This window comes from Schistocerca cancellata, chromosome 5 (assembly GCF_023864275.1).
Source record: "Schistocerca cancellata isolate TAMUIC-IGC-003103 chromosome 5, iqSchCanc2.1, whole genome shotgun sequence".
In the NCBI taxonomy this organism is placed as follows: Eukaryota; Metazoa; Arthropoda; class Insecta; order Orthoptera; family Acrididae; genus Schistocerca; species Schistocerca cancellata.
Genome location: NC_064630.1, coordinates 580,259,316 through 580,285,567, shown reverse-complemented (window position 1 = coordinate 580,285,567; position 26,252 = coordinate 580,259,316). Strand labels below are relative to the sequence as shown.

Below are 26,252 nucleotides of genomic sequence, written 5' to 3'. Positions count from 1 at the left end.
ACATTTATTGCAACAACTGAGATATCTTGAGATGCAATCAAAGAACAGCAACCAGGAAGACTGTGTGAAGTGATGCTATTCCATGATAACATCTGCCTGCATTTAGTTAGACTGAGAAAAAATGCTATATAGGAGTTGGGTTGGGAGGTCATTCCACACCCACCTTATTATCCTGATCTAGCACCCTCAGATTTTCCCCTTTTCCACACTCTATCAAACTTGCTTCAAGGAATGTCTTTTCCAGATGAAAATGCACGCCGAATATGGCTCGACAAGTTCTTCGCCTCAAAACCATGTGTTTTCTACAATTGCTGAATCTAAAACTTATCCCAGCATTGGCAGAGTTTTGGAAATAGTGAAGGAGAGTATATTATTGGTAACTAAAGTCTCTGCTGTGTTTGTTAAACTTAATGGAAAAATACTACAAGCTTATGCCCCAACCCAGTATATTGTTTAGAAACTAAATATGCAAAAACTACAAACTTTTGACAGACAGAAATTTATTCTTCATGAAATCAGCACAAAACTTTTATCAGTCTCTCTTTATTACCAGGTGTCTAAATGATTTTTTTCTTTCATTAAATGTACTGAGGCTATCCATTTTATTTTCAGTCCTTGCTACCCCAGTCACTAAAACTGGATAATGATGTAAGATTGTTACTCAGATGGAAATACATTAATTTCTCATAAAATGTGAGTGTGCCAATACTTAGCTTCACAAATTAAATATTCACCACAATTTGCATTATAAAGAAAGATGAAGGTTAAGGTTTAATACCCCATCAGTTACGAGGTTTTTAGAGGCCATGCAGGAGTGCAGATCCTACAAAAATGAGGCTGCCAATTACCTCTGGCTTTAAAGAAACTTTTCTGTCAAGCACCTGAAGTAGTTTAGAAAAGCATGGAAAACTTGGATCTCTATGGTCTGAAGTAGATTTGAGACTCCGTCCTTCCAGATAAAAGTCGTGTGCCTTAAGCATTGTGCTACCTTTTTTTGGCTAGAGTGATACATGATTTAGGTTATCATTAACGTCATTGGCATTTAGTTGTTAATGATCATTTTAAGCAGAACATATTTCCAGAACATTGCAGGTGTTGTAGCCAGAGCTAATGTTAGAATATGAGAAGATTCCAGTGGCTAAAAGTTAATTTCAAGTGAGCATATTTTAGGAGATGGCTAAGCACTCTTGCAGAATTCTCTAAGTTCTCTATTAAAGACTACTTTCATAGTTCCATAAAGCTTTCTGTCAGGTAAACTAAGCCCATCACAAGAATTATTTAGAGTTCTTAATCTCTGAATAAGATTTCCTGTAGTAGTTCTGTACAATTCCTCCATAATAGCCATTTTCCATTGAAACAGTAACAAGGAGCACTCTGACTTCTGAAGCTCTAGATCATAAAGACCTGAATAAACAATTACTGCATTTGTCTGTTAAACCATTATACAGTTTTTTTGGCACTTACTCTAAGTATCATTTTGTATTTTGTTTCTTTTGCTACCTGCCATTTTACTTTGTCTGATATTTCCAAATTTCTTCACTCAAGTTGCATATTTAGTATCAGCAAAACAGACCACAGTGGTTTTTGTTTGAAGTTATAAACTGTAGTCACTTTCATCAAAAATGAAGATAAAGATAGTCTGACTTAAAGATTGACCATAACAAACACTGTATTTTCCCTTGTTCAATTGATACAACTGAAGTTAAAATTCTAAAGTAACTTTTGCGGTCTATGTGTAGTAGGGTTTTTATCATAATGTGATGACTGCCGTAGCATTTGTCTACAAAATGTGCCATGAAAAAATCATGCCTGTTTTACTTAAGAAAGTGGCATTCCTGAAGTACGCAACAATTCATATGCGGAATTTTCTCATAAAATCACCACTGACCTTTGCAGGAAATCTAGCTTTGGCAGTGACCAGTAAGTTGTGTACAAAGATGTTTCTTCAGTACCCTAATAGCCTATTTTCTGCTGAGGTTGATGACACTTCGTGAAAAGGTTTCTGATAAATAATACAGCATGCTGTTAATATATTTTAGGGTTTGGGCTGTATGCAGCTACTTAATTTGTTACGCTGACTGTCGTGTAATACTATTAACTACTCTTTGATGCCGCTTGCAGTATTAGGAAGTCATTTGTTGACATACACTATGTGATCAAAAGTATCCGGACACCTGGCTGAAACTGACTTACAAGTTTGTGATGCCCTGACTTACAAGTTTGTGATGCCCTCTATTGGTAATCCTGGAATTCAGTATGGTGTTGGCCCACCCTTAGCCCTGATGACAGCTTCCACTCTCGCAGGCATACGTTCAGCCAGGTGCTGGAAGGTTTCTTGGGGAATGTCAGCCCAGTCTTCATGGAGTGCTCACTGAGGAGAGGTATTGATGTTGGTCAGTGAGGCCTGGCATGAAGTCAGTGTTCCAAAACATCCCAAAGGTGTTCTATAGGATTCAGGTCAGGACTCTGTGCAGTCCAGTCCATTACAGGGATGTTATTATTGTGGAACCACTCTGCCACAGGCCACGCATTATGAACAGGTGCTCGATCATGTAGAAAAATGCAATCGCCATCCCCAAATTGCTCTTCAACAGTGGGAAGCAAGAAGGTGCCTAAAACATCAATGTAGGCCTATGCTGTGGTAGTGGCACGCAAAACAACAAGGGGTACAAGCACCCTCCATAAAAAACACGACCACACCATAACACCATTGCCTCTGAATTTTTCTGTTGGCCCTACACACACTGGCAAATGACATCCACAGGGCATTCGCCATACCCACACACTGCCATCGGATTGCCACATTGTGTACTGTGATTTGTCACTCCACACAATGTTTTTCCACTGTTCAGTCATCCAAAGTTTACGCTCCTTACACCAAGCAAGGCGTCATTTGGCATTTACCAGCATTATGTTTGGCTTATGAGCAGGCGCTCAACCATGAATTGCAAGTTTTCTCACCTCCCGCCTGACTGCCATAGTACTTGCAGTGGATCCTTATGCAGTTTGGAATTCCTGTGTGATGGCCTGGATAGATGTCTGCCTATTACACATTACGACCCTCTTCAACCGTCGGCGGTCTCTGTCAGTTAAGAGATGAGGACGGTCTGTATGCTTCTGTGCTGTATGTATTCCTACACATTTCCACTGCGCTGTAACATTGGAAACAGTTGACCTAGGAATGTTTAGGAGTGTGGAAATCTTGCATACAGGCATATGACACAAGTGACACCCAATCACATGACCACATTCAAAGTATGTAAGTTCCGTGGACCGCCCCATTCTGCTCTCTCACCAAGTCTAATGACTACTGAGGTCGCTGGTATGGCGTACCTGGCAGTAGGTGGCAGCACAATGCACCTAATATGAAAAACGTATGTTTTTGGAGGAGTCCAGATACTTTTGATCACATAGTGTATCATGTTATGTGATGATCTAGGATTGCTTTCTATTATCAGTGATTACCAAACATGATATTTCACATGGGCACCTGCCAATTAGGTGGAATCAGTCAGAAAATACATTAACATAGAGATGAAGTGCGTATAGGGTACGTTAACAAATAAGGGCTTGTGCTACACTCTTTTTCACACTCAAAAAGATACGTAGTAGCATCTTATATAATGATCATCAAGCTGCTACTTTGGGAATAAAAATGGAGCTGATTTCTTTCCAATCATGTTTTGCAACTGAAGAATATCTTATATGAGATATTTGACAGTAATGTGGAAAAGCTGATTAATTTAAGAATAATAGCTTTACTAATTGTCATTTATTTTTAATGAACTGTTTTTTTTTTCACATTGCCAAAGGATTTGCACACAAAAAAAAAAAACAATATTCTGATAACATGTAACGGACTGTAAGAAAAACGTTTTACTTTGGAAGTTTTGGTGATTCAAAAGTTCCTGTTATACATTTGAAAGTAATTTGTGTACCACAGTAGGAACATTTTATACAGTAGATGTAACGGTAACAGAATCCTTATGAAAATAATTTTATATCATTTGTCGTGGTGTATCTCAGTTCAAGATAATTTTTATTTGTATTCCAACATTAGCTTCAAAGCATAAATATTCTGGCATGTAAATGTAAGATGATGAAGTCCTTTAAGATTCTGTAATTGGACACACAGAAATGTTAATATTTATTCACATATCTTATTGCAACAAAACAGTTAACAATTGGATCATTAACACATCTAAATGAGGTTACATGGTTTTCTATCTTGTGGAAGGTGGGTTCACATTGTGATTAAGCAGTAATGCCTTTAAATGATATCAGGCAATCCATGATCCAGTCAACAATATCCAGTGAGTTCCTTCATCATTCTTGTCCTTTTAACTAGTGACCAATTTATTATGGTATAATTATCAGTGGGAAATGACAGTTAAGAGTCTGTAACTAATTATATAGAAATAGCAATTTGCCAAGGTTTTGCTGCTGTAAGTGTTAGTTAACTTACTGATTTTGTTTCCCCACTGCAAACCAATACATTTGAAACACACGCTTTAACAGTACTTGTGTGACTTTTGTGTAATGTTAGCATATATTACAGGTGTGCACAGAAAATAATGTTATTTTATTTAAAAATGTAATGCATGTACCCTTTATATACATGGAGCTTCACTGTCCTTCATTTTCAAATTCCATATCATGTGTAGTGATTTTAACAAATTTGAACGCAATTTGTATATTATCTCAGTTTTATTTGTGCATGTGATCTCCATAAAAGTCAGTAAGTATGTAAACTCCTGTCTTAATCCTTACTTTATGCTACCTGTCTATCACAGATTTGTGTAAATTGAATTTTAATGATGAACTATGGAAATTGTTACACCCAGGTCATTTAAAAAAGCCTTCAATGATGTTATTCTGTCTCGGCGCGCTATAAGAAACATGAACACGTTGTATCCTGATGCTACACCAGAGGAACTAGCAGCTGCTGATAATGTTTGCATCATCTGCAGAGAGGAGATGGTGTCAGGTGATTATTTGTTACCATTGTATTTTATTTGTTCGGATATTCTACAGATTCTTTTCATTGGTATTTAATGGCCCCAGTGTGAATGTACATGTAATACAACTATGAGAATGTGTTAGAGTTTTAATTTTCCTATCCCCCTTTTTTAATTAAAGACTAGAAAAAAGTTAATAGGTTCAAAATAGCTGTGTACTTAAATAGTATAGAAATTTCATGTTCTCACTGGAATCAATGTTGCTGTGGAAACCACAAACTTCATCTCTTTTGTTTATGATAATTTCTCTTCCATGTCTCTCCTTTCTCTCTTCGTTGTTGTTGTTGTTTTTGTTGTTTCTTGAATGTTTATCCATCCATCAGTGATGTGCAACTCCAGTATGACAGGTATCTTTAAAAGTAAGTTATCGATGATTTTGTGCAGGTGCAGTTGATCTTGATAAGAATGAACAAGGATATGGGCATCTAAAGGGAATGCTTTAAAATAAAAGAAAGAATTTGAAATAATGCCTATATATTCTCTGTGACGGAATACCAGGATGCCCAACTATTAGCCTATCAAGGTGGGAATGGAAGGTTACAGTTTTTAAGTAGGAACAAAGTCCATACAGATCAGTAGAGAGAGGAGGCAGTACACATCATCTCTAACTGGAGGTTGAAACAAGAGAGAGCCCCATCTTCGACCATTACTCCAGATATGACCTGTAACCGACACGAGATTTCTCTCCTGTGTTTACCACTGTCTGCTCAGAAAATGATGCATAGGCATTGTTGGTCAGTGCTTTTTATGGTAACAAACTGTGTTGAGGAGACAATCCTACTTGGCACTTAGGCAATAGTGAATTGTACTCTAAGACTGCAGATGAAAATTTAAGTTGATAATATTTAGAAATAACACTAAAAATGTGTGATACCACAGACTGGCTAGGCGACCTGAACTTTTTTGATACTTAAATGCTATATTAGTAATTTACTTGAAATACAGGGATCTGTTACAATGATGGAATCTTGTGCAATGAAAATAGAAATGATTACAAAGGCAGTGGTAATCAGCCTAATCATTGAAATACAAATAACCAAATTTATTAAATGTTACGTGATTTTTACCAGATCAAAATGCCAGCAAATGTACATCTTGTTTTACGTCAGCATGAGGACATTACAGAAGTGCTTGTCGAACTCCAGTAGAAGATGATACATCAATAAGATAAAATGCAGTGCTTTGCTATATTGTATTTCGAGTTTTACATCTAAGTGTGTTTTGTCTAGGTTTTGTAAAAATGTTGATTTTGTTCACAAAAAACATGGCAACCCTGAGTGGAATAGAAAGGGAGCAAAAAATGCTGTTACTCCAGGTGCTCTTCACTATATTATACAGTAATGTAGAGTGCAGATGTAGCTCGTTAATTTTCACCTAATGGTGATTTGAGTTTAATGTTTAGTGTCTAAATTGAACTGTTGTAAGTGGAGCATTTTCAGATAAGGAACTATTTATCATAAAGGCATACTTCAGCTGCTGTGAAGTTTTGAATGAGTAATGTATTTGAGAAACCTTTTTGTAAGTAGGTTTAGTTGTCATGACAAACAACTGTCTCAGTACTGCTATTGATGGTGCTATGCTGAGGAACAATTCACAGTCACCTTTTATGGATTGACTGTAGTGCTTGCCACTATTTGTATTTCATGGCTGTTTGTTGAATATAAGGAATTACTAACTGCAGTAGCTTGTAGACACGCATTTGATGTGTAGTGTATTGGGATGACACATACACAGAAAGTGAAAAGTTTTGCAGCAGCTGTCATCTGAATTGCAAACATGTATTGCTCTAAACAGAGTACTTATGGAGACTATTTCATTCATGCCACAGATATCTGCCCAGGATGACCAATTGGGGTATATGGTGACATTATTTCTAAAGAGTACATGGTCGATTTCCTTTCAATCCTCCTCCTTTTTGAGCTTGTGCTGCGTCTCTAATGAACTCATCACTTACTGTAAGTTGTACCATAATCTATATAAGTTTCTAAATTTCCAATAAATGGGTCCACAAACAAAAAATGGTGCATTAGCCCAAAATACGCATGATGTAAAAAGTTGATCTTAGAAATCTGGATGTACAGTATTAACTGAAGAATAGTACTTAGGTTCTGTATTCATCCAGATTGTTGGCTTTTGTATGAATTCCTATATAGTCTTCTCCAGGGTGCAAGTGCTAAATGGCAAAAATCATTTTGTAGTTGCTGATGTTGCTTGTAGTACCCATATTTGAATATATTTCACGTTAATTTCTTTTATTTATCCTTGATATTCACGTCCTTGATACAGTAAGTTGGTGCTCATTCTCCACGTCTCACATAATTTACATCTGATGTCCCAGTCTGTCTACCACACAACTCTTTTCAAACAGTTGTTCACCATAAGGTCTCACTAAACACTGCTACAATGGTGTCAAAGCAAAGTAAAGTAATGCAGCAGAGCAATTAATGTTTTGATTTGTAGAAACTTTTGTCATTGTTACAAATTAATGCTTTTTAATTGCTTCTAATTGTGAGCATTATGTTTCTATAACACTTCTATTTAATTTGATCATTATTAACATCGTGATCATGTGTATCTTTACAGTTCCTGAATTTCTTATGGAAAATTATAAGTGGAATGATTTGTTACATAGTTCATTGTAAAATAATACATAAACCTGAGAAACATGAAAAATAAAAGTGATTTTCACACTGATGTGTCTAATTTATATTTTTATTACAAAGTGTAGAACTGCGACAAAACTGAATTAAACTGGCAGAACCACATCCATATAAGAAAGATTCAGTACTGTGCAACTCAAAAACTAGCAATAAATTGTTTAATAATCCACATCTCGTAAATTATAAACGAAATATTCAGTACCCTGATTCATGAAAATTATAACCAAACTGTTTGATACCACTGGTACTGTTACCTCTTCCTCCTTGTTTTCTTCCTGAGAAAAAACTAGGTGTTGGCATTCATATCAGGCTAAAAATATTTGTTTTTATGCAGTGCGTTGATTATTCCATTATCTTCTGTTACAGCATCTAAAAAGCTGCCGTGCAATCATATCTTCCACACGGCATGCTTACGATCATGGTTCCAAAGGCAACAGACATGCCCCACATGCCGACTCAACATACTTCGCACTCCAGCACCGTCACAACCTGCACAACAGCAGCAGCAGCAACAGCAGCAGCAGCAACAACAACAGCAGCAGCAACAGCAGCAGCCACAACAAGTTCCTCTTGTGGGACCACCTCCTTTAATTCCCCAGATGCCACCACCAGGTATAGAGTAAAGTTTAATGTGCGTGTACCATGTAAACATTAACTTTGATAACAATGTGTGAGTAAAACAGTCAGACACAGATGGAGGACTGATTTCATCTCATCGTTCAGCATACTGACACATAGTTTCACATGTAAATATAAGTCCTTTATGGGGGAAACTGTTACCCCAAAAGGTAGGAGTACAGCGTGATCTTTTTCCCCCCTCTGTCAAGGTAATGAGTACTGAGGTGTGGAATATTTTTCACTTAATCGTCCCACTCTCTCTCGAAGTGGTACTGTATTCACTGCTGATCCAATCTGTTAAAGAGTCTTTGCCCTAGCACTAGTTTTTTTGTGTAGATGGGAGGTGTACCTTCACCAGCTCCCTTGATCCCATAGGCTGGAGTCATAGTGGCCCAACATCGATGCATTCCATCGACAACCAACATCAGCCGAAGACGACTGATCTTTTCAAAGCATTATGCCAGTAGGTGCATGGCCTCAGTGCAGCTGATTTCAATGCCTGAACCTACAGACTTTGGACAATGGTCAGTGGAATTGAAGTCAGTTGTTTTCTTCAATTGAATCGGCTGGCGTTCCCACACGCAAAATGTGAATTGTGCATATTGTTTAAGCTTATTACAAGAAAGAAGGAGTTTATCACATCCTGAGGATGAGACAGAGAATAACAGAGATATATCTTGAAATATATGGTGTGAAACCACAACTTTATTAGAAACTCCTGCCTGAAGCAGGGTACCCTCACCCTTCCCCTCCCCTCTTCCTTCCAAATCGTCCCCTCTTCCTTCCAAATTCTCCCCACTTCCTTCCAAATTCTCCCCTCTTCCTAGCCACTCCTCCCATCTTCCTCCCAAATGCTCCCATCTTCCTACTCACTCCTCCCCTCTCCTGCCCTCCTCCCATACTCTTCCTTCCCACTCCCTTCCTCTCCCATCCCTCCCTTCCCACTCCATTCCTCTCCCATCCCTCCCTTCTTCCTACCTCACCCCTTCCCTCCCGTCTTCCGTCTCCACCTTTCTTCTCCCTTCTTCTTTCTCCGCCCTTTCTCTCCCTTATTCCTTCCCCATTCCTCTACTCTTACTTCCCCCACTCCTTCACTCCGAAACCTTCAAACTTCCTTCCCCAACCTTTACTCTTCCCTCCCCATTCCTCCATTCTTCCATTCATTTCATCCACATTGTCCTTGTTATACCTTCTATTCTTGAAAGTATTATTCACATTGTAAAGTGAGGCTACAGACAACAAAAATTTAAGTTCTTATGAGACACATTATAGAGGTGGGGGGGATAGTGGGAATTTCGGCGCATCTCGTGGTCGTGCGGTAGCGTTCTCGCTTCCCACGCCCGGGTTCCCGAGTTCGATTCCCGGCGGGGTCAGGGATTTTCTCTGCCTGGTGATGGCTGGGTGTTGTGTGCTGTCCTTAGATTAGTTAGGTTTAAGTAGTTCTAAGTTCTAGGGGACTGATGACCGTAGCAGTTAAGTCCCATAGTGCTCAGAGCCATTTTTTTGGGAATTTCGGAAGTACCGAAAAGTGTAGAAATAACTATAAGATATTAACTGAATGTTATAAAAATACCAACCTAACAAATCAGGTAAATCAGAAACAAGTGAGAGATAATCAAACAATGAAATGCCACGAATAAATGTGTTTTAAAAACCTGAGAAGTTAAGAAGTTAGAGAGAGGAGTAAATAATACTGTGATAAAGTGGTGAAAAGTGTGAGGTGGAGGTTTAGAGTAGACAAAGCCCGCATCTCGTGGTCGTGCGGTAGCGTTCTCGCTTCCCATGCCCGGGTTCGATTCCCGGCGGGGTCAGGGATTTTCTCTGCCTCGTGATGGCTGGGTGTTGTGTGCTGTCCTTAGGTTAGTTAGGTTTAAGTAGTTCTAAGTTCTAGGGGACTTTTGACCGCAGCAGTTGAGTCCCATAGTGCTCAGAGTCATTTAGAGTAGACAAAGATATACAGCAACAGAGAGAAAAGAGAGAATGAGAAGTTAAGTTTAGCACAAAATCAAATAAGAGATCTGTCTGTTGAAGGAATCACATAAAGTGAGTACGTAATTGTGAGCAGTGGTACACGATATTGTTATACCACCACTCACTGTTGCCTTACATGCTCCACGTCCTCCAATACAACTTCCTAAAACTTTGTCTCTCCTCAGAAAGCTGCTTTGCCATCATGTTTGTGTTCTTATTGTACGTGCCCTGTTAGCACCAGGCACTCCATCTCTGTTACTATAGGACCTACTTTCTTTGATTGCAGAATAATTTTTCCATTCAGATTGCTGTGTTGCTATCTTTTTCTGCTCAGGGATGCTCGCTTTGAGCAAGTAAATCGCTGCAGGTCACATTTTCTTCATCTCCAAGGTGAATTGAGAAAAATTATAGATGACTTCACTTTACTGTGTGCACTTCTTAAGACAAAGACATACTGGCAAACTGTTCTAATAAGGCCCTAATACACCAGATGTCACTTTTTATTTCAAAGCAAAGTCTGACCATACAACTACAGTTTTAAAATGTGAGCGACAACATTCCAACAGTAACCCAAATATCTCTATTTGATAGGTTACAGCATAAACTTGAAAATGGCTGCACATACAAAACTGTGCACTGTTGGAAAAAGACAAAAGAAAAGTATATTCTAATCCAACTTATGACCACCAGTGTGAAGATTATTGTCATTAAAATAATTTATTTTAGCTGTGTACCCTATTGCATCTAAAATATTGCTTATTTCAATAATTAGTGTTTTAATGAAGGTATTGTAGAATTCCTTGTCCATGATGTCATGTTCTAGAAGATTAAATAAAGTGGGTAAAAAGAAATAACAACATGAAAAGCTGAAAGAGAGAGGGGAAGATATATTAGAAGATCCATATTATTTTTCGACCAAGTAGACCCAGTAACCAAACCCATTATAGGTCAGTAAAATAAACTTCCAAATCAGAGGTGTGCACAAGAACTGCCTGCATGGTTGCCTGCGAGTACTGTGAGCCATGAGGGCAATGCTAAGCAGCTGTGAGGGTATGTAGTGGGGGTAGTAGAGCTGTGCGATGTGGCTGGCCACTTGGGTATGCACACTGCACGGAGGGAGGTGGGGGGGGGGGGGGGGAGCAACTGTGCTGCTGTGAGAGCGCTTCATGCACACAGCTGAGTATGGACAAGCTAACGTACATAGTGCAGGTGGAACACACACATGTCCGAGGTCGTTTCGCACATATGCAGCATCCGTAAACACGGCACTGATACACGGTTATCAGGAGGCCAATCATATGTGGGACAACATGCGTGTGTGGGACGTAAGTGTAAAATGTGCTTACCCAAAGTTTGTGTATCCTGTGCCATGCAACGGTTGGCCATGTACGGGTGAAACGCAGTTTCGAACCATTGTAACACGTCCTACTTTCAAGGCCACAAGTAGTATACAGAAATAAAGGATTAAGAAACGAACACATTTGTATTGTAAATGTTTATTATATTTACACAGAAATGTGTAGTTCAGAGGAGGGGTACTACATACAAATAGGACATAGGCATTAATTTACATCACCCTGGATGTTTTTACAGTGATTTTGAACTAGCATCTTGATAGTTGGTGTGAAATTACCGTATTTACTCGAATCTAAGCCGCACTCGAATCTAAGCCGCACCTGAAAATTGAGATTCGAAATCAAGGAAAAAAAAATTTCCCGAATCTAAGCCGCACCTGATATTTGAGACTCGAAATTCAAGGGGAGAGTAAAGTTTTAGGCCGCATCTCCAAATCGAAACAAAGTTAGTCCATTGTAATATGAGACACAATTTAGGTCGAATGAATGACGATACAACAATAGTAGTTTGGTTCGAGTCGTAGGCTTAGCAGTTAAGCTTTACCAGGTAGCCATTGCTATGCGTCAGGCGCTCCGTCCGTATTTATATGGGTACCCTTCCTTTTTCACATGCTTCGTCTGGTTTGGATTGATTGCTTATTTTTCTTTGATCTGATAAGTGCCGTACTCTTTGTTATAGGTGTGTACATCAATCTAAGCTGAAAATGCATTACTGTACTTTGTCATGCACTGTTTGTCGCATTCTGATAATGAGTGTTTACGACCTGTCCCGCTCGCGGCATGGCTTGCTTTTGTGCGCACTACCGCCACTTACAATTTTCAGAAAAAGAGAGGAATCGTCTCATTACCGAAACAATGGCAAGAGACTGCTATTTGTTTTTACTAACACTGCTGCTTTCTTTGACGATGATCAACAAGAACCAAATAATAGAATGCGTATGATAGATGATGTTCTGAACGAGAGTTTAGCGAAAATTTTTCTCCGTTTGAAAACCTTTGCAGACACCTCTTTAGTACATAACATTCTGCACAGAAATTATTCATCTTAGATTTAAAAATCTAGTCAATTGCCATGCTTAATTTCTGAACTATATCACTATTAGGCACAAGAATAATACGAATATAAACAGGATACGTATATTCTTCCGCGTTTGCTGTTGTCTCACTTTAGTTTCGTAGTTTATTAAGCAGACAGGATTTAAATGAGATAGCAGCAAACACGAAACAATACATGGCAAAATGTTTATATACGTATTATTCTTATGGTGAAGAAAATACTGCATGTGATTCACAATTCATAAAAGTTCCTATTAGCAACTATCTCTTCTCATAGGTAGAAAAAAATTCAGAACGTAGAGTTGGCCATATTGACAAACATCCCAGTCTTGCCAGTCGGATTTTCGTAGTACAGTACATTGAAATGTTGCTACATTCGAAGATGAACAATACGGAATTTGTATTTACTTCGTTGGCTAATGTATGAAAATGCAGTGGTCGAAACTCGGGGCGGAGAAAAAATCTCGTCTTCCACCGTTTTTTTTTTTATTTTATTTTTATTTACTGACGCAGAGGTTTTGGCGCCAGTATTTATCTTTGTGCCTGAAAAGCATGTGTGAATCGCTACATATATTCGACGGCAGAAGTTAGTTGTGGTGGCACCTACCAACATTTTTCAGAACTTCCGCTTACTTTGCACTCGATTCTAAGCCGCAGGCGGTTTTTTGGATTACAAAAACCGGAAAAAAAGTGCGGCTTAGATTCGAGTAAATACGGTACTGGTCATTTGGTGCACTGCACCAGTCAGATGAACATCAGTAAGCCCCCCCAGGGGGTCCACAACTCTTTTGTGGATACGTGCGTAGCGAGCACGGGACACCGAGCTAATGTGGCCCACCTACCTTTCCAGGCTGCATACCTTCCTTTTCCGCATCCTTCCTTTTCCGCATCCTTCCCTCTCCCCCATCTTCGCCCCTCCCCTCACCTCTGGCTCTTTCCTTCCCTTTCTCCCCTCTGGGAGTATGGTTTGTGCCTACGTCCGGAGACGGACGCTCATAAATGTACCGCATTCTTCGCCTTCTCCGCTTGTATGTCTTCATCCTTCCTCTGTCCTTCTCTTTTCCTTACCTCTTCTCTTTACCCTTTTCTCCACTGCAGCGTTTGAGACCTCTCCTCTTTCCTTTCTCTTTCTTTGTTTTTCCCTTTCTCTTTCTTCCTCCCTGTGCATGTCTCAAGGCCGACCCACGCATTTTTGTGCGTAGCCAGTGACGGGGTAACGCGTAATTTCCCGCCCCGGGTAGACAGGTAGGACACGTACGTACCCCCTGGTAATGTCCAGGTCCAGGGAGGGGTGATTACCCGAGCTGATACCTTCCGAAAGTGCCGATTGGTCCCTCCGTCCGTTTGTCGGGAGGTGTGACCTGAGGTGTGAACTATCACCTAAGGCAGGAGTGCCCTCAGAGAGGGCCCCCACAAGGGAGGAGCGCGCCATCGGAGACGCCGGTAATCATGGAGGATTCTTCCGCAATGGCTTCCTCACCTTCCACTATGTCTGCTCACAACCGTAAGTTCACTGAGTCTCAGCCACAGACAGTTCTTCCATCGTTGCCACAGTTCCTTGTTGTTTCTCGGTCTGACGAAGGTCACAACTTCTCCACGGTCAACCCTTTCATTATTCAAAAAGGTGTCGACGCAATTGCAGGTCCTGTAAAGTCTTGTTCCAGATTACGGAATGGCACCTTGTTGTTAGAAACAGTCAGTGCCCTCCAGGCACAAAAATTGCTGCGCACTTCACTGCTGCACACCTTCCCTGTCCGGGTTGAAGTGCACCGCACTTTAAATTCCTCGCATGGAGTCGTTTATACACGCTCCCTCGATGGATTATCTGACGAAGAAATTCAGCACTACCTGTCTGACCAGGGCGTAACGGCTGTTCATAGAGTTATGAAAAGGGTTGACACGAACATCATTCCAACCTGCACTGTCTTCTTGACATTTGACAAAGTTCAACTCCCATCGAAAATCAAAGCAGGCTATGAGATAATTTCCATTCGCCCCTACGTCCCAAACCCTACGCATTGCTATCGGTGTCAGCGGTTCAATCACACCAACCAGTCCTGTTCCAATCCGGCCAAATGTGTTACGTGTGGCAAGGATGCCCATGAGGGTGCTTGTCCACCTCCATCCCCTCGCTGCATCAACTGTATGGGTGACCACGCTGCTTCCTCTCGAGATTGCCCTGTTTTTAAGGAAGAAAAGCTCATCCAGGAAATCAGAGTGAAGGAAAAGGTGTCGACCTTTGCTGCTCGAAAATTATTCGCCAGTCGACAGCCCACCGTGCCTCAGACAGGAAAATACAGCACTGTCCTTGCTTCTCCTCGGCCAACAAAGGAGGCGGCCACGCAGACTTGCGACCTCACCTTTAGTGCCACGGTCGTCAGATCGGCCAGCGCAAAGATCGCCCGTTCAACCTCAACACTTTCGCCTGCCCACTCTATGGCTCACCCTTCGTCGGGTTCTGCTAAATCTCGAGCCCAAAAGTCAGACACCAAGACTTCAAAAAAAGAGCATACTCGTGAAGATTTTTTACGTATCCCAACTTCACTACCATCGGTTCCTCCTTCTTCTAAACATCATATTTCCAAGAAGGCTACAAAGAAACCCAGTTCATCTCCTTCTCCACCAAGGCGTGTCCCATCTACAGCACCACCTGGCGGAAATCGCCCTCAGCCGTCTTCTGTGTCGCCAAGGCAGACTGCTGGCGGCCGATCAACCGGCCGATCGCTGGTGGCAGGAGCTGCTCCTGAACAACCTATGGATCAGGATCTTCTGCCTTCGGCTTAATGCCATTCCATGCTGTCGGTTGCAAGCTCTGAGCAGTCGTTGAGTTGACAGCAACCTTGGTCACATTCCTCTATTTTCTGTTCACCCTATGTCAATTATCCACTGGAATACCCGCAGCATTCGAGCCAATCGGGATGAATTGTCGATCCTCTTACGATCCTACTCGCCGGTCATCTTCTGTCGTCAGGAAACAAAGCTGCGTCCCCATGACCGCTTTGTTCTCCCTCATTTTCAGTCCGTCTGATATGATCTCCCCTCTGTTGAAGGCACTCCAGCCCATGGAGGACTCATGATTCTTCTCCATGATACTCTCCATTATCACCCAATCCACTTAAACACTTCCTTCCAAGCTGTCGCCGTCCGTCTTTCCCTTTCTGGATACACGTTCTCTCTTTGTACTGTATACATTCCATCATCCACACCAATGGCACGAGCTGATCTCCTTCATCTTCTTGGTCAGCTTCCACCCCCCTATTTGCTGGTTGGGGACTTCAATGCCCACCACCCACTTTGGGGATCTCCACATCCTTGTCCACGTGGCTCACTATTGCTAGACGTCTTCCATCAAGCGGATCTAGTTTGCCTCAACATGGGTCCCTACAATTTTGTAAGCCTCCACGACAAATTTATCTCATTTGGACCTTGTGGTCGGTACTGTTCCGCTAGCTCGGCACTTCGAATGGTTCGCCCTTGATGATACACACTCGAGTGACCACTTTCCATGTGTGCTTAGACTGCAGCCTCAACTGCCATATATGCGCCCGCGACGCTGGAAGTTTGCCCAAGCCGATTGGACACTTTTTTCATCTCTAGCGACATTCGATGACCATCACTTTCCCAGCGTCGACGATGAGGTCACACATATTACTGACGTTATTCTTACAGCTGCGGAACTTTCAATACCACGCACCTCCGAATTGCCCCGGCGCCCCCCCCCCCCCCCCCCCCCAATTCCTTGGTGGAACGAGGCATGCTGTGACGCAATACGTGAGCGGTGACGTGCTCTTCGCGTTTTCCGCCACCATCCTACTTTGGCCAACTGTATCCGCTATAAGCAGTTCCATGCGCAATGCCGTCGTGTCATCCGCGATAGCAAGAAGGCGAGCTGGAAATTCTTTATTAGCTCATTTAACATATTCACTCCCTCCTCGGAAGTTTGGAGTTGGCTTCGACGGTTCTCAGGTGTACCTAGTTTCTCCCCGGTCTCTGGGCTCAACTGTCGCGCATGATACATTAGTGAACCCCGTCGCAATTTCTAACTCATTGGGTCAGCACTTTGCTGAGATTTCGAGCTCTTCAAATTACCCGCCAGCATTTTTCCCGAAGAAACGTGCAGCAGAAGTGCGACATCTTGCTTTCTTTTCTCAAAATCGTGAAAGCTACAATACTGTTTTCTCCATGCGGGAACTCCAACATGCACTCTTTTCTTCTCGCTCCTCCGCCCCAGGACCGGATGGTATCCACGTCCAAATGTTGCTGCATTTATCAACCCATAGTCTGCGTTACCTCCTTCGCCTTTATAATTGAATTTGGACCGACAGGACTTTCCCCAGACGATGGCGGGAAGCTATCGTCATTCCTGTTCTGAAACCTGGAAAGGACAAACATCTCCCCTCTAGCTATCGCCCCATTTCTCTCATGAGTAGTGTCTGTACGGTTTTGGAGCGTATGGTGAATTACCATTTAGCTTGGTGGCTGGAATCCCGCAGTCTTTTAACACCTGCCCAATGTGGATTCCGAAAGCATCGTTCTGCAGTTGACCATCTTGTTGCTCTCTCCATGAACAATTTTCTCCGGAAATGCCAAACAGTAGCAATATTTTTTGGTCTGGAGAGAGCATACAATACCTGTTGGGGGACAGGCATCCTCCGCACACTGTTCTCTTGGGGCTTTCGAGGTCGACTGCCCCTTTTTCTTCGCGAATTTATGGCAGAGCGCACATTTAGGGTGCAGGTGAACACTGCTCTCTCCCATACTTTCTCCCAAGAAAACGGGGTGCCCCAGGGCTCTGTGCTGAGTGTTGTACTGTTTGCCATTGCCATAAATCCAATTATGGATTGTCTCCTTCCTGATGTCTCGGGCTCCCTCTTTGTGGACGATTTTGCGATCTACTACAGCTCTCAACAGACCAGCCTTCTTGAACGACGTCTTCAAGGATGTCTCGATCGCCTCCACTCTTGGAGCATCGAAACCGGCTTCCGTTTTTCTCCCAGTAAGACAGTTTGTGTTAATTTTTGGCGACGTAAGGAGTTTCTTCCACCCTCCTTACATCTAGGACCTGTCAACCTTCCGTTTTCAGACGTCGCTAAATTCTTGGGTCTTATGTTTGACAGGAAACTGCTGGTCCTCCCACATTTCCTATCTTTCGGCTCGCTGTCTGCTATCCCTCAACACCCTCCGTGTCCTGAATGGTACCTCCTGGGGAGCGAACCGAGTGGTCCTTCTCCGCCTCTATCGCGCCATAGTGCGCTCGAAATTGGACTATGGAAGCATAGTCTACTCCTCTGCTCGGCCGTCTATTCTTCGGCGTCTCGACTCTATCCACCACCATGGATTACGTTTAGTGTCTGGAGCTTTTTACACCAGCCCTGTTGAAAGCCTTTATGCTGAGACTGCTGAACCTCCGCTGTCCAATCGGCGAGCAGTCCTTCTGAGTCATTATGCTAGCCATCTGTCTTCCATGCCTGCTAATCCAGCCCATGACATTTTTTTCGACGCCTCCTTTGATGTAGGGTATGCAGGCCGCCCCTCCTCCCTACTACCACCGGGAGTCCGCTTCCATCAACTGCTCCATTCTCTTTCCTTCCGCTTTCCTAAAACCTTCTTGACAACTTGGGGTACAGCACCGCTTTGGCTCCGTCCCCGGATCTGCCTGCTCCGTGACCTTTGTCGATTTCCCAAGGATGGTACCCCTTCACTTGGTTATTGTCGGGCATTTGCTGCTCTATGTGCACAAATGACGGAAGCCACATTTATTTACACCGATGGCTCGAAAACCTCGTTAGGTGTAGGGAGTGCCTATATTGTTGGCGACACCCCAAATCACTTTCGGCTTCGCGACCAGTGTTCGGTTTATACTGCGGAGCTTTACGCTGTTCTCCAGGCTGTCCACTACATCCGCCACCATCAGCGGATACAGTACGTTATCTGCTCAGATTCTCTCAGCTCTCTCCTCAGTCTCCAAGCTCTGGTCCACCGGATTCAGGACTGTCTGTGCTTGCTCCACCTGGGGGGCGTCTGGCTCCCGGGACACGTTGGTAACTGTGGAAATGAGGCGGCCGATATAGCAGCCAAGGCTGCAGTCTCTCTTCTTCGGCCAGCTATTCAATCGATTCCCTTCGCCGATCTACGGAGCGTTTTATGTCGTCGTGTTGTTTTTTTATGGCACGCACATTGGTCGACACTTCCCCATAATAAATTGCGGGACGTGAAAGCTATTCCTTGTGTTTGGACCTCTTCCTCCCGAATGCGTCGTCGAGAGGAGGTAATTTTAACTAGACTCCGGATAGGGCACTGTCTTTTTAGCCATCGACATCTTTTAAGCGGCGATCCTCCCCCACTCTGTCCCCACTGCTCTCAGCTGTGGACGGTAAGACACCTTTTAATTGAGTGCCCCTATTTTAATCCATTACGCTCCCATCTACAGCTGTCGCCTGATATATCGTCGATTTTAGCAGATGACACGCGCTCAGCCAATCGCGTTCTCGAGTTTATTAGTGCCAGTGAAATGACGTCAGTCATTTGAAGCTTTTTTTGGGGACAACCAACCCCTTTCTGTAGTGGATTTTTAAGCCTTCCTTCTGCTTGTAGTTTCTCCAATTTTATGACTTTCGTTCCCATTGCTGCTGGTTTCCATTTTCGGTTTTTTACTGTTTCCTAAGTCATGGACCGGGCACTAATGACCATAGCAGTTTTGTGCCACAAAATAAAAAAAAAAAAAAAAAAAATCAGTAAGATTACTCGTAAGCTTCAATTTTGTCACTTTCATTATGGAGAAAACACTTTCGCACAGGTATGTTGCTCCAAAAAAACTACGCACGTGAGCAGCTATTTTAAATAATAATGGAAACTGTTCATGTAGGAAATATTTGTAGAAGCTTTCCAAGGTTTCTGCAGTGTGAAACTTCTCCTTCAGCGATAGTGGAGAAAGCTAAAAAGTCCGTAATGGATCAGTTTTTAACATCTTGCACATCATTTTGAATGTGATAAGAGTTCTGCTACTGCTCACACCCATTTCAACAGCCCATTGAATTGAGATGTAAGCGGAATGTAGTATCTGTATTGGGCCAATCCAGATGACTGTTGTACCTACCTGATCACCATTGATGTAGGCTGCATGTATCACTCTACGATGCTGAGACAAAGGAGCAAAGTGAGCAGTCAAAACTCTTCTGAAAAAGATGAAGATCCAACCATCATCGGACAAGGTGGTGCTAAGTGTGTTTTGGGACTTCCATGGTGTGGTGCTAACAGATTACACCAAAGTGACAAAAGTCATGGGATAGTGATATGCACAGATACAGATGGTGGTAGCATCACATACACAAGGCACAAAAGGGCAGTGCATTGACGGAGCTGTCATTTATACTCAGGTGATTCATGCAAGAAGGTTTCCAATATGATTATGGTTGCATGACAAGTATTAACAGACTTTGTACAGAGAATAGTAGTTGGAGCTGGACACATGGGACATTCCATTTCAGAAATCATTAAGGAAGTCAATATTCCAAGATCCATAGTGTAAAGGGTGTGCTGAGAATACCAAATTTCAGGCATTACCTCTCACCACAGACAACACAGTATCTTTTCACTACAGACAACACAGTGGCTGATGGCCTTCACTTAACAAGCAAGAACAATGATGTTTGTGTAGAGTTGTCAGTCCTAGCTGACAAGCAACGCTGCATGAAATAATCACAGAAATCAATGTGGGATGATTGATTAATGTATCCGTTAGGACAGTGCAGCAGAATTTGGTGTTAATGGGCTATGGCAGCTGACAACCAACGCAAGTGCCTTTGCTAACAGTATGACATCACCTGTATCAACTCTCCTGGGCTCATCACCATTTCCGTTGGACTGTAGATGACTGGAAAAGCCTGGCCTGGTGAAATGAGTCCCAGTTTGAGTGGATAAGAGCTGATGGTACGGTTTGAGTGTGGTGCAAGCCGCATGAAGCCATGACCCAAGTTTTCAATAAGGCACTCTGCAAGCTGGTGGTGGCTCCATAATGGTGTGGGCTTTGTTTACATGGAATGGACTGGGTCCTCTGGTCCATCTAAACCAATCATTGACTGGCGATGGTTATGTTCGGCTACTTGGAGACCATTTGTAGCCATTCATGGACTTCATGCTCCATGTCACCGTCTACAACTGTTAGCATTTGGTTTGAAGAACATTCGAGACAGTTCAAGCAAATGATTTGGAAAACCAGATCGTCCAACAAAAATCCCATTGAATATTTATGAGATGTAATCGAGGGTCAGTTCATGCACAACATCCTGTACCAGAACACTTTTCTCAGTTATGGATGGCTATAGAAGCAGCACACCTCAGTATTTCTGCAGGAGACTTCCACCAGCTTGTTGAGTCCATCCTATGTCAAGTTGCTGCACTATGCCAGGCAAAAGGAAGTCTGACATGATATTAGGAGGTATACCATGACTTTTGTCACCTCAGTGTATGTTTCTGCTGAAACCTCCTGATGAGATTAAGGGAGGTTGTCAAGACGGTGCATCCTGGGAATATTTACTGAACAGCCAAAATGCAGATGTCAACAAACACAGACTCCACAAAGTTATCATTTGTTTGAAAAAGCCTACTGCATTGAAGAGTGAATTTGTAGAGGATTCACACCATCATACAGTTATATGGTGACAACTTGAATTTTTTGAGGTGATAATTAAAACTTTGTGACTACCGCTCATATACTAAATTACTCTGTCAAAAGAACATCTGTATCAGTACGAAAATCACAGAAAAGGGGAAGATGGAGGCTGTTCACCTTTATCAAGGAAGGCATAGACGGACCAGTTGATCATGATGATAATGATGGTTACTGCTGTCATAAATCCTGTAAGCTGGCTGTTCCCTTAAATCACTCCCAGAGAATTCATAACAGTTAGTTGTAGCACCTGACAAGATAGTGTCTGTTATTATGCTAATAAAATAGCTTATTTGGTTTCAAGGCTTGATGACTTTCAGAATGGATTATCACACTTTGTGTGTTTTTGACATTCATTATAAACAAAGTGAGCTATATATGTTAGTGTGCCTCTGCTAGCTCCTGATGAGTGTGAAGTGTCAGTGTCTGTTCTGCTACAGCAGTTGTTGATCTCAATTTGCCTCCTGTCAAATAAAAATAAATTGATAAGAGTTCCATGACTGGTTGTAATTGCTAAAAATACAGGTAACTGCATTATTCACAAATTTTTATTCTGGTTTTGCTTCTGTTGTCTCTTCAGTAAAGCTTATGGTATCATTGCTAAGACCACAAAATAAGTTTTATACCCCCGAGTTAATTAGGCACCATTCTTGCTAAAATATATCTAGCTGTCTTTACTGGCAAGCAGAAAGGATTTTCTAGTTGTTGTATCACAAAATACTCTCATATTGTAAATATATTGTTGTATAACCACTGAATTATATGCCACACAGCCTCAAAATGCCTGTTTCTTGCACATATACAGGTGGCCTAAACATACCTCCATTTGTTGGTCCACTTCCATTCTGGCAAATGTTTCAACCACATGTACAAGCTCAACCGCAGCCACAGCCACAACCACCTCAACAGAGGCCAGACCAGCCATCCACAGCAGCAACACAGCAAGCAGCAGCAGCAGCAGGCACTTCTGCACCATCAGGTAACACTCATAGGTCTACATATGCAGTTTATTATTATTTATTTTTGTCATTTGGTATACATCAAAATGTCCACAAAAATATATTCTGTGTTTTTCTTGGAAAAATTTGGTGCATTCAGGAAATTTACCATCAGTATCAGTATAGTACTTTGGTTCTGACCTTGTTAGTTGCCAATAACTTCATCCAGTTGTTAAAGGTCACTAGTACCTACTCCCAACTTAAAAAACTTGTGTTGGACAGGACTTGAACATGGGGCCTTATCTTTTGTAGTGTATGCTCTTTCTGACTGAGCTATTTAGCAGCTCATTAACTGCCCTCACAGCTTTATTTCTCCTTTCGAAACTCTGCACAAGTTCTCCGGCAAATTTAGTGAGACTAAATACCATGGGGGAATGGCATAGCCACACCTAAGGGAATTGTTACCAGACAGAATCATTTAAGTTCCTCCATGGCACACATTTTATTCTGCCAGGAAGTTTAATGACTGTGCATACATTTCTGCAGACTGAAAGGTTCACTGTGGAAACAGTCCCCTAGGTTATGGCTAAGTCCTTTCTCGCTGATATTGTTTCATTCCAGTAGTGCTAGTTCTGCTATGAATGCAGGAGAACTGCTGTGAAGTTTGGGAAGTAGGAGACAGGTACTGTCAGATGCAAGGCTGTGAAAGCAGGTTGTGCGGTGTAACTCAATAGCTCAGATGCTACGAGTAGTGCCTGCGTAAGAAGTGGTTCCAAGTCCCAGTCCATCACACAGTTCTAATACACTGTTAAGTTTCAAAACAGTGCACACTCCACTGCAGAGTGAAAGATTCATTCTGGAAGTCACTATCAGACAAAGAAAAATTCAGACTATCAATATGGAGTTGATGCGTACTTCCAAAAGGTTACAAAAATTGATCAGCACACTAGCTGTAAAATCTGATCTGTTATCATTTTCTGATTACAGCAAAAATGAAACCAGTACGCATTCACTGTCAGCAGTGTCAAAGGGTTATGATGATCAACTAATAATTGGTGAAATGGCCAAAGTTTTTAGATGGACAAGTTATTGTTGGCCAGTTGCAACTTCAGAAACAAGAAATTTGATCAAGAACGTTTGATGGGAAAAATAATCTCAAATTCCATTGAGAGTTAACGTAGTCCTCAGATAATTTCTTGCTTCAACTGGAGAAAATCCATTTATTGTCAGCATTTTGAGGTACACAGGAGTAGTGGTTTTTTCCCCCTCTTCAGGGGTAGTACAAGAAAACTAGTTTCTTGGTATTCATTGTTCTTGAAGAACCACATAGAAAAATGTTTTAAGATGTATAATGCTAGTAAAACAAATTCTGAAAACATGACTTTTTGTATGAAAAGAGTTTCTTTGGTTACTTTCTGATATACTTCAGAATACTTAGGTTTGCCCCATATAATATTGAACCTCCACCTCATGAAGAAATGAATTGTGCAAATAAAATCACCAGAATGAATCTTCATGCTGCAGCAGAGACTTTAAAATAGAATTACAACAAAGATGTTCTGTGGGCAGTTATTTTATTTTAAGAACAGTCAAGTCCCTTTGCGATACTCCCTTTTGTAGGTTAGCCATAATCTGTCAAGCTAATACATATGCATGCTTCCTTGGAAGGAGCTGCCGCTGGTGGATCGGCGGATGGCACTGCCAGTCAGCAACAAGCCTCAGGATCTGCAGCTGGAGGAGTAGCTGCAGGAGCAACATCCGTGGGAGGAACTGGGACAGGAGGAATGCCTTTTATTTGCCCACCATTCCCTTTCATGCCCTTTAGTAAGTAATTCTGCTGATGCAAACTAATAAATTGACCATATTGCTGAGAAAATCGTAATGATTACAAATTATTGTATAATTTCAGAGGGTTAGGTTTCCACCAAGATTGAGTATAAATAAATAATGTTGCCACATCTAAAAAGAGTGAATGGGAAGGAGTGGAAGATTGAGTATAAATAAATAATGTTGCCACAACTGAAAATAGTGGACGGGAAGGACTGGAGAGGGGGGAGGGAGAGTTGAAAAGATTCAAAATTTGCACTTAATTGCTTGTCATTCTGCAGGACACTGAGACACTGTTGTTGTGGCTTCTTGATTATCTTGTGGCATTGTTCTTATACTTCAGTGCTTATGAAGAGACAGTGTTGTAGTTTTATTAATGTTTAGGTGAAAGTTAAAATCATACGGTGCAAAACATGAGATGGAATAATGATAATATTCAATTGTATAGATTGCTACTTCTCACGTAAAGAAAGCATTGAGCAGTTGACAGGCACATTGAAAGAAGACTTTTAGCCAACCATATACATCATTCTTCTTTCATTGTGCCTGTCTGCCACCCATCGTGTCCTCTATGTGGTGAGTAGCAATCTGTCCTGTTTTATATTGTTGTTAGATGAAAGCTAAGGAAGTCACATTCCTTTTGCAGTCATATAATCAAGTTGCTACAAACTGTTACTTGGCAGATAATGTGCCATTCATTAAGTAAAAGGACATCTTTAGGAATCAAATTTAATTACAAAACATGTGACAGAAAATGTGAAAGTTATTTATGGAATCTATAGAAATCAGTCTGGAGATGCAACCAACATTTGCAATTTCCAACAATTACTGTGAGAAATGTTCTATGAGTCTGCTTTCAGTACATCCCATACCATTTGAAACTGGCACAAAAACTCTACAGTAATAGTTCTCTAAAGCTGTAGGTGTTCTATCACAATTTTATGGCAACTGATTTGTAGCATTGATTAAAGTTCTTTATTCCCCTCATCTGCATTGTAGTTTTATGACCATCACCAACAGTTCCTATAATAATAGTTCTGGAGTATTATTTCAAGAGTGAGTATCTGTTGCAGTTGCAAAATAATTTTTTCCATACTGTTATTCCTGTGCATAACAATGTTGAGGAATTCAACAATATTGTGAAAAGAATAGCTGTTACTCAACATATAACAGAGATACTGTGTTGCAGTTAGGCACAGCAAAAAGACTTTCAGAAAGTGTGCTTCCGGCTAACAAGGTCTTCATCGGGAAAACACACACACACACACACATGACCACAGTCTCTGGCTGCTGAGGCCCAGCCAGAGATGGTTGTAATATATATATATATATATATGTGTGTGTGTGTGTGTGTGTGTGTGTGTGTGTGTGTGTGTGTGTGTGTGTGTGTGTGTGTGTGTGTTTCTGATGAAGGCCTTGTTGGCCGAAAGCTCATTTTCTGACAGTCATTTGTGTTGTGCGTATCTGTGACTCAGCATCTCTGTTATATGGTGAGTAGCAACTATCCTTTTCATACTATTGTTACATTCCACCCCAGGTTTTCCATTGTTTGTTGAGGAATTCATCTGTCCTTTCCCACTGTGTCTCTGCTTATTAGTATGGACTCATCATCAAATTATCTGTTTTACTTGTACACGATGTTATTGTGTGTATCTTCCGAGATTTAATTTTTCCTTGTTATCCTAAATTCCGCTAAAGTCGATTGTTGAAATGGTTCCTTTGTAACCGTTGCAGCCAATTTCCTTCCCCATCTGTGTCAAGTTTGAGTTTGTGCTCACCTTGGTGTTCACAGGATGTGAAACTCGTAATTTTTTTCCATCCATTCTTGATTGACTGCTAAATTTTCCACTTTGGATACAGTGTTCTGAGTATCTTAATGTTACATTATGACTGTTATTGATATGTTCTAATTGTTATTTCAATATCTCAGTATTCATTTTGTCATATTACTGTTTATTAGACATGTGAGCTAAGTGTTGCCAACTACAATCCTCTCATGTTCACTTTAATTGCCCATACCTTTTTTATTTTGTTTCTGAAACCTAAAATGTTACTTCTATTAAGACTAATTGAAAGATTGCCCAGTTCTTACCTTCAGGAGGCAAAACACACAGTATTGCGTATAGAAGTATAAAACAGAA

The 26,252-nt window shown here is 41.4% G+C and overlaps 1 protein-coding gene across 2 annotated transcripts in view; it reads left to right on the top strand.

Moving 5' to 3' along the window:
- The window catches only part of LOC126187881 (E3 ubiquitin-protein ligase synoviolin), a 90,245-nt gene that overhangs the window by 33,445 nt on the left and 30,548 nt on the right, over positions 1-26,252 (top strand). For both annotated transcript variants that reach the window (XM_049929217.1, XM_049929218.1), the window contains exons 7-10: positions 4,845-4,987; positions 8,045-8,290; positions 22,152-22,325; positions 23,953-24,108. In XM_049929217.1, the coding sequence (XP_049785174.1) occupies positions 4,845-4,987; positions 8,045-8,290; positions 22,152-22,325; positions 23,953-24,108 (719 nt within the window). The remainder of the gene's footprint in view (positions 1-4,844; positions 4,988-8,044; positions 8,291-22,151; positions 22,326-23,952; positions 24,109-26,252) is intronic.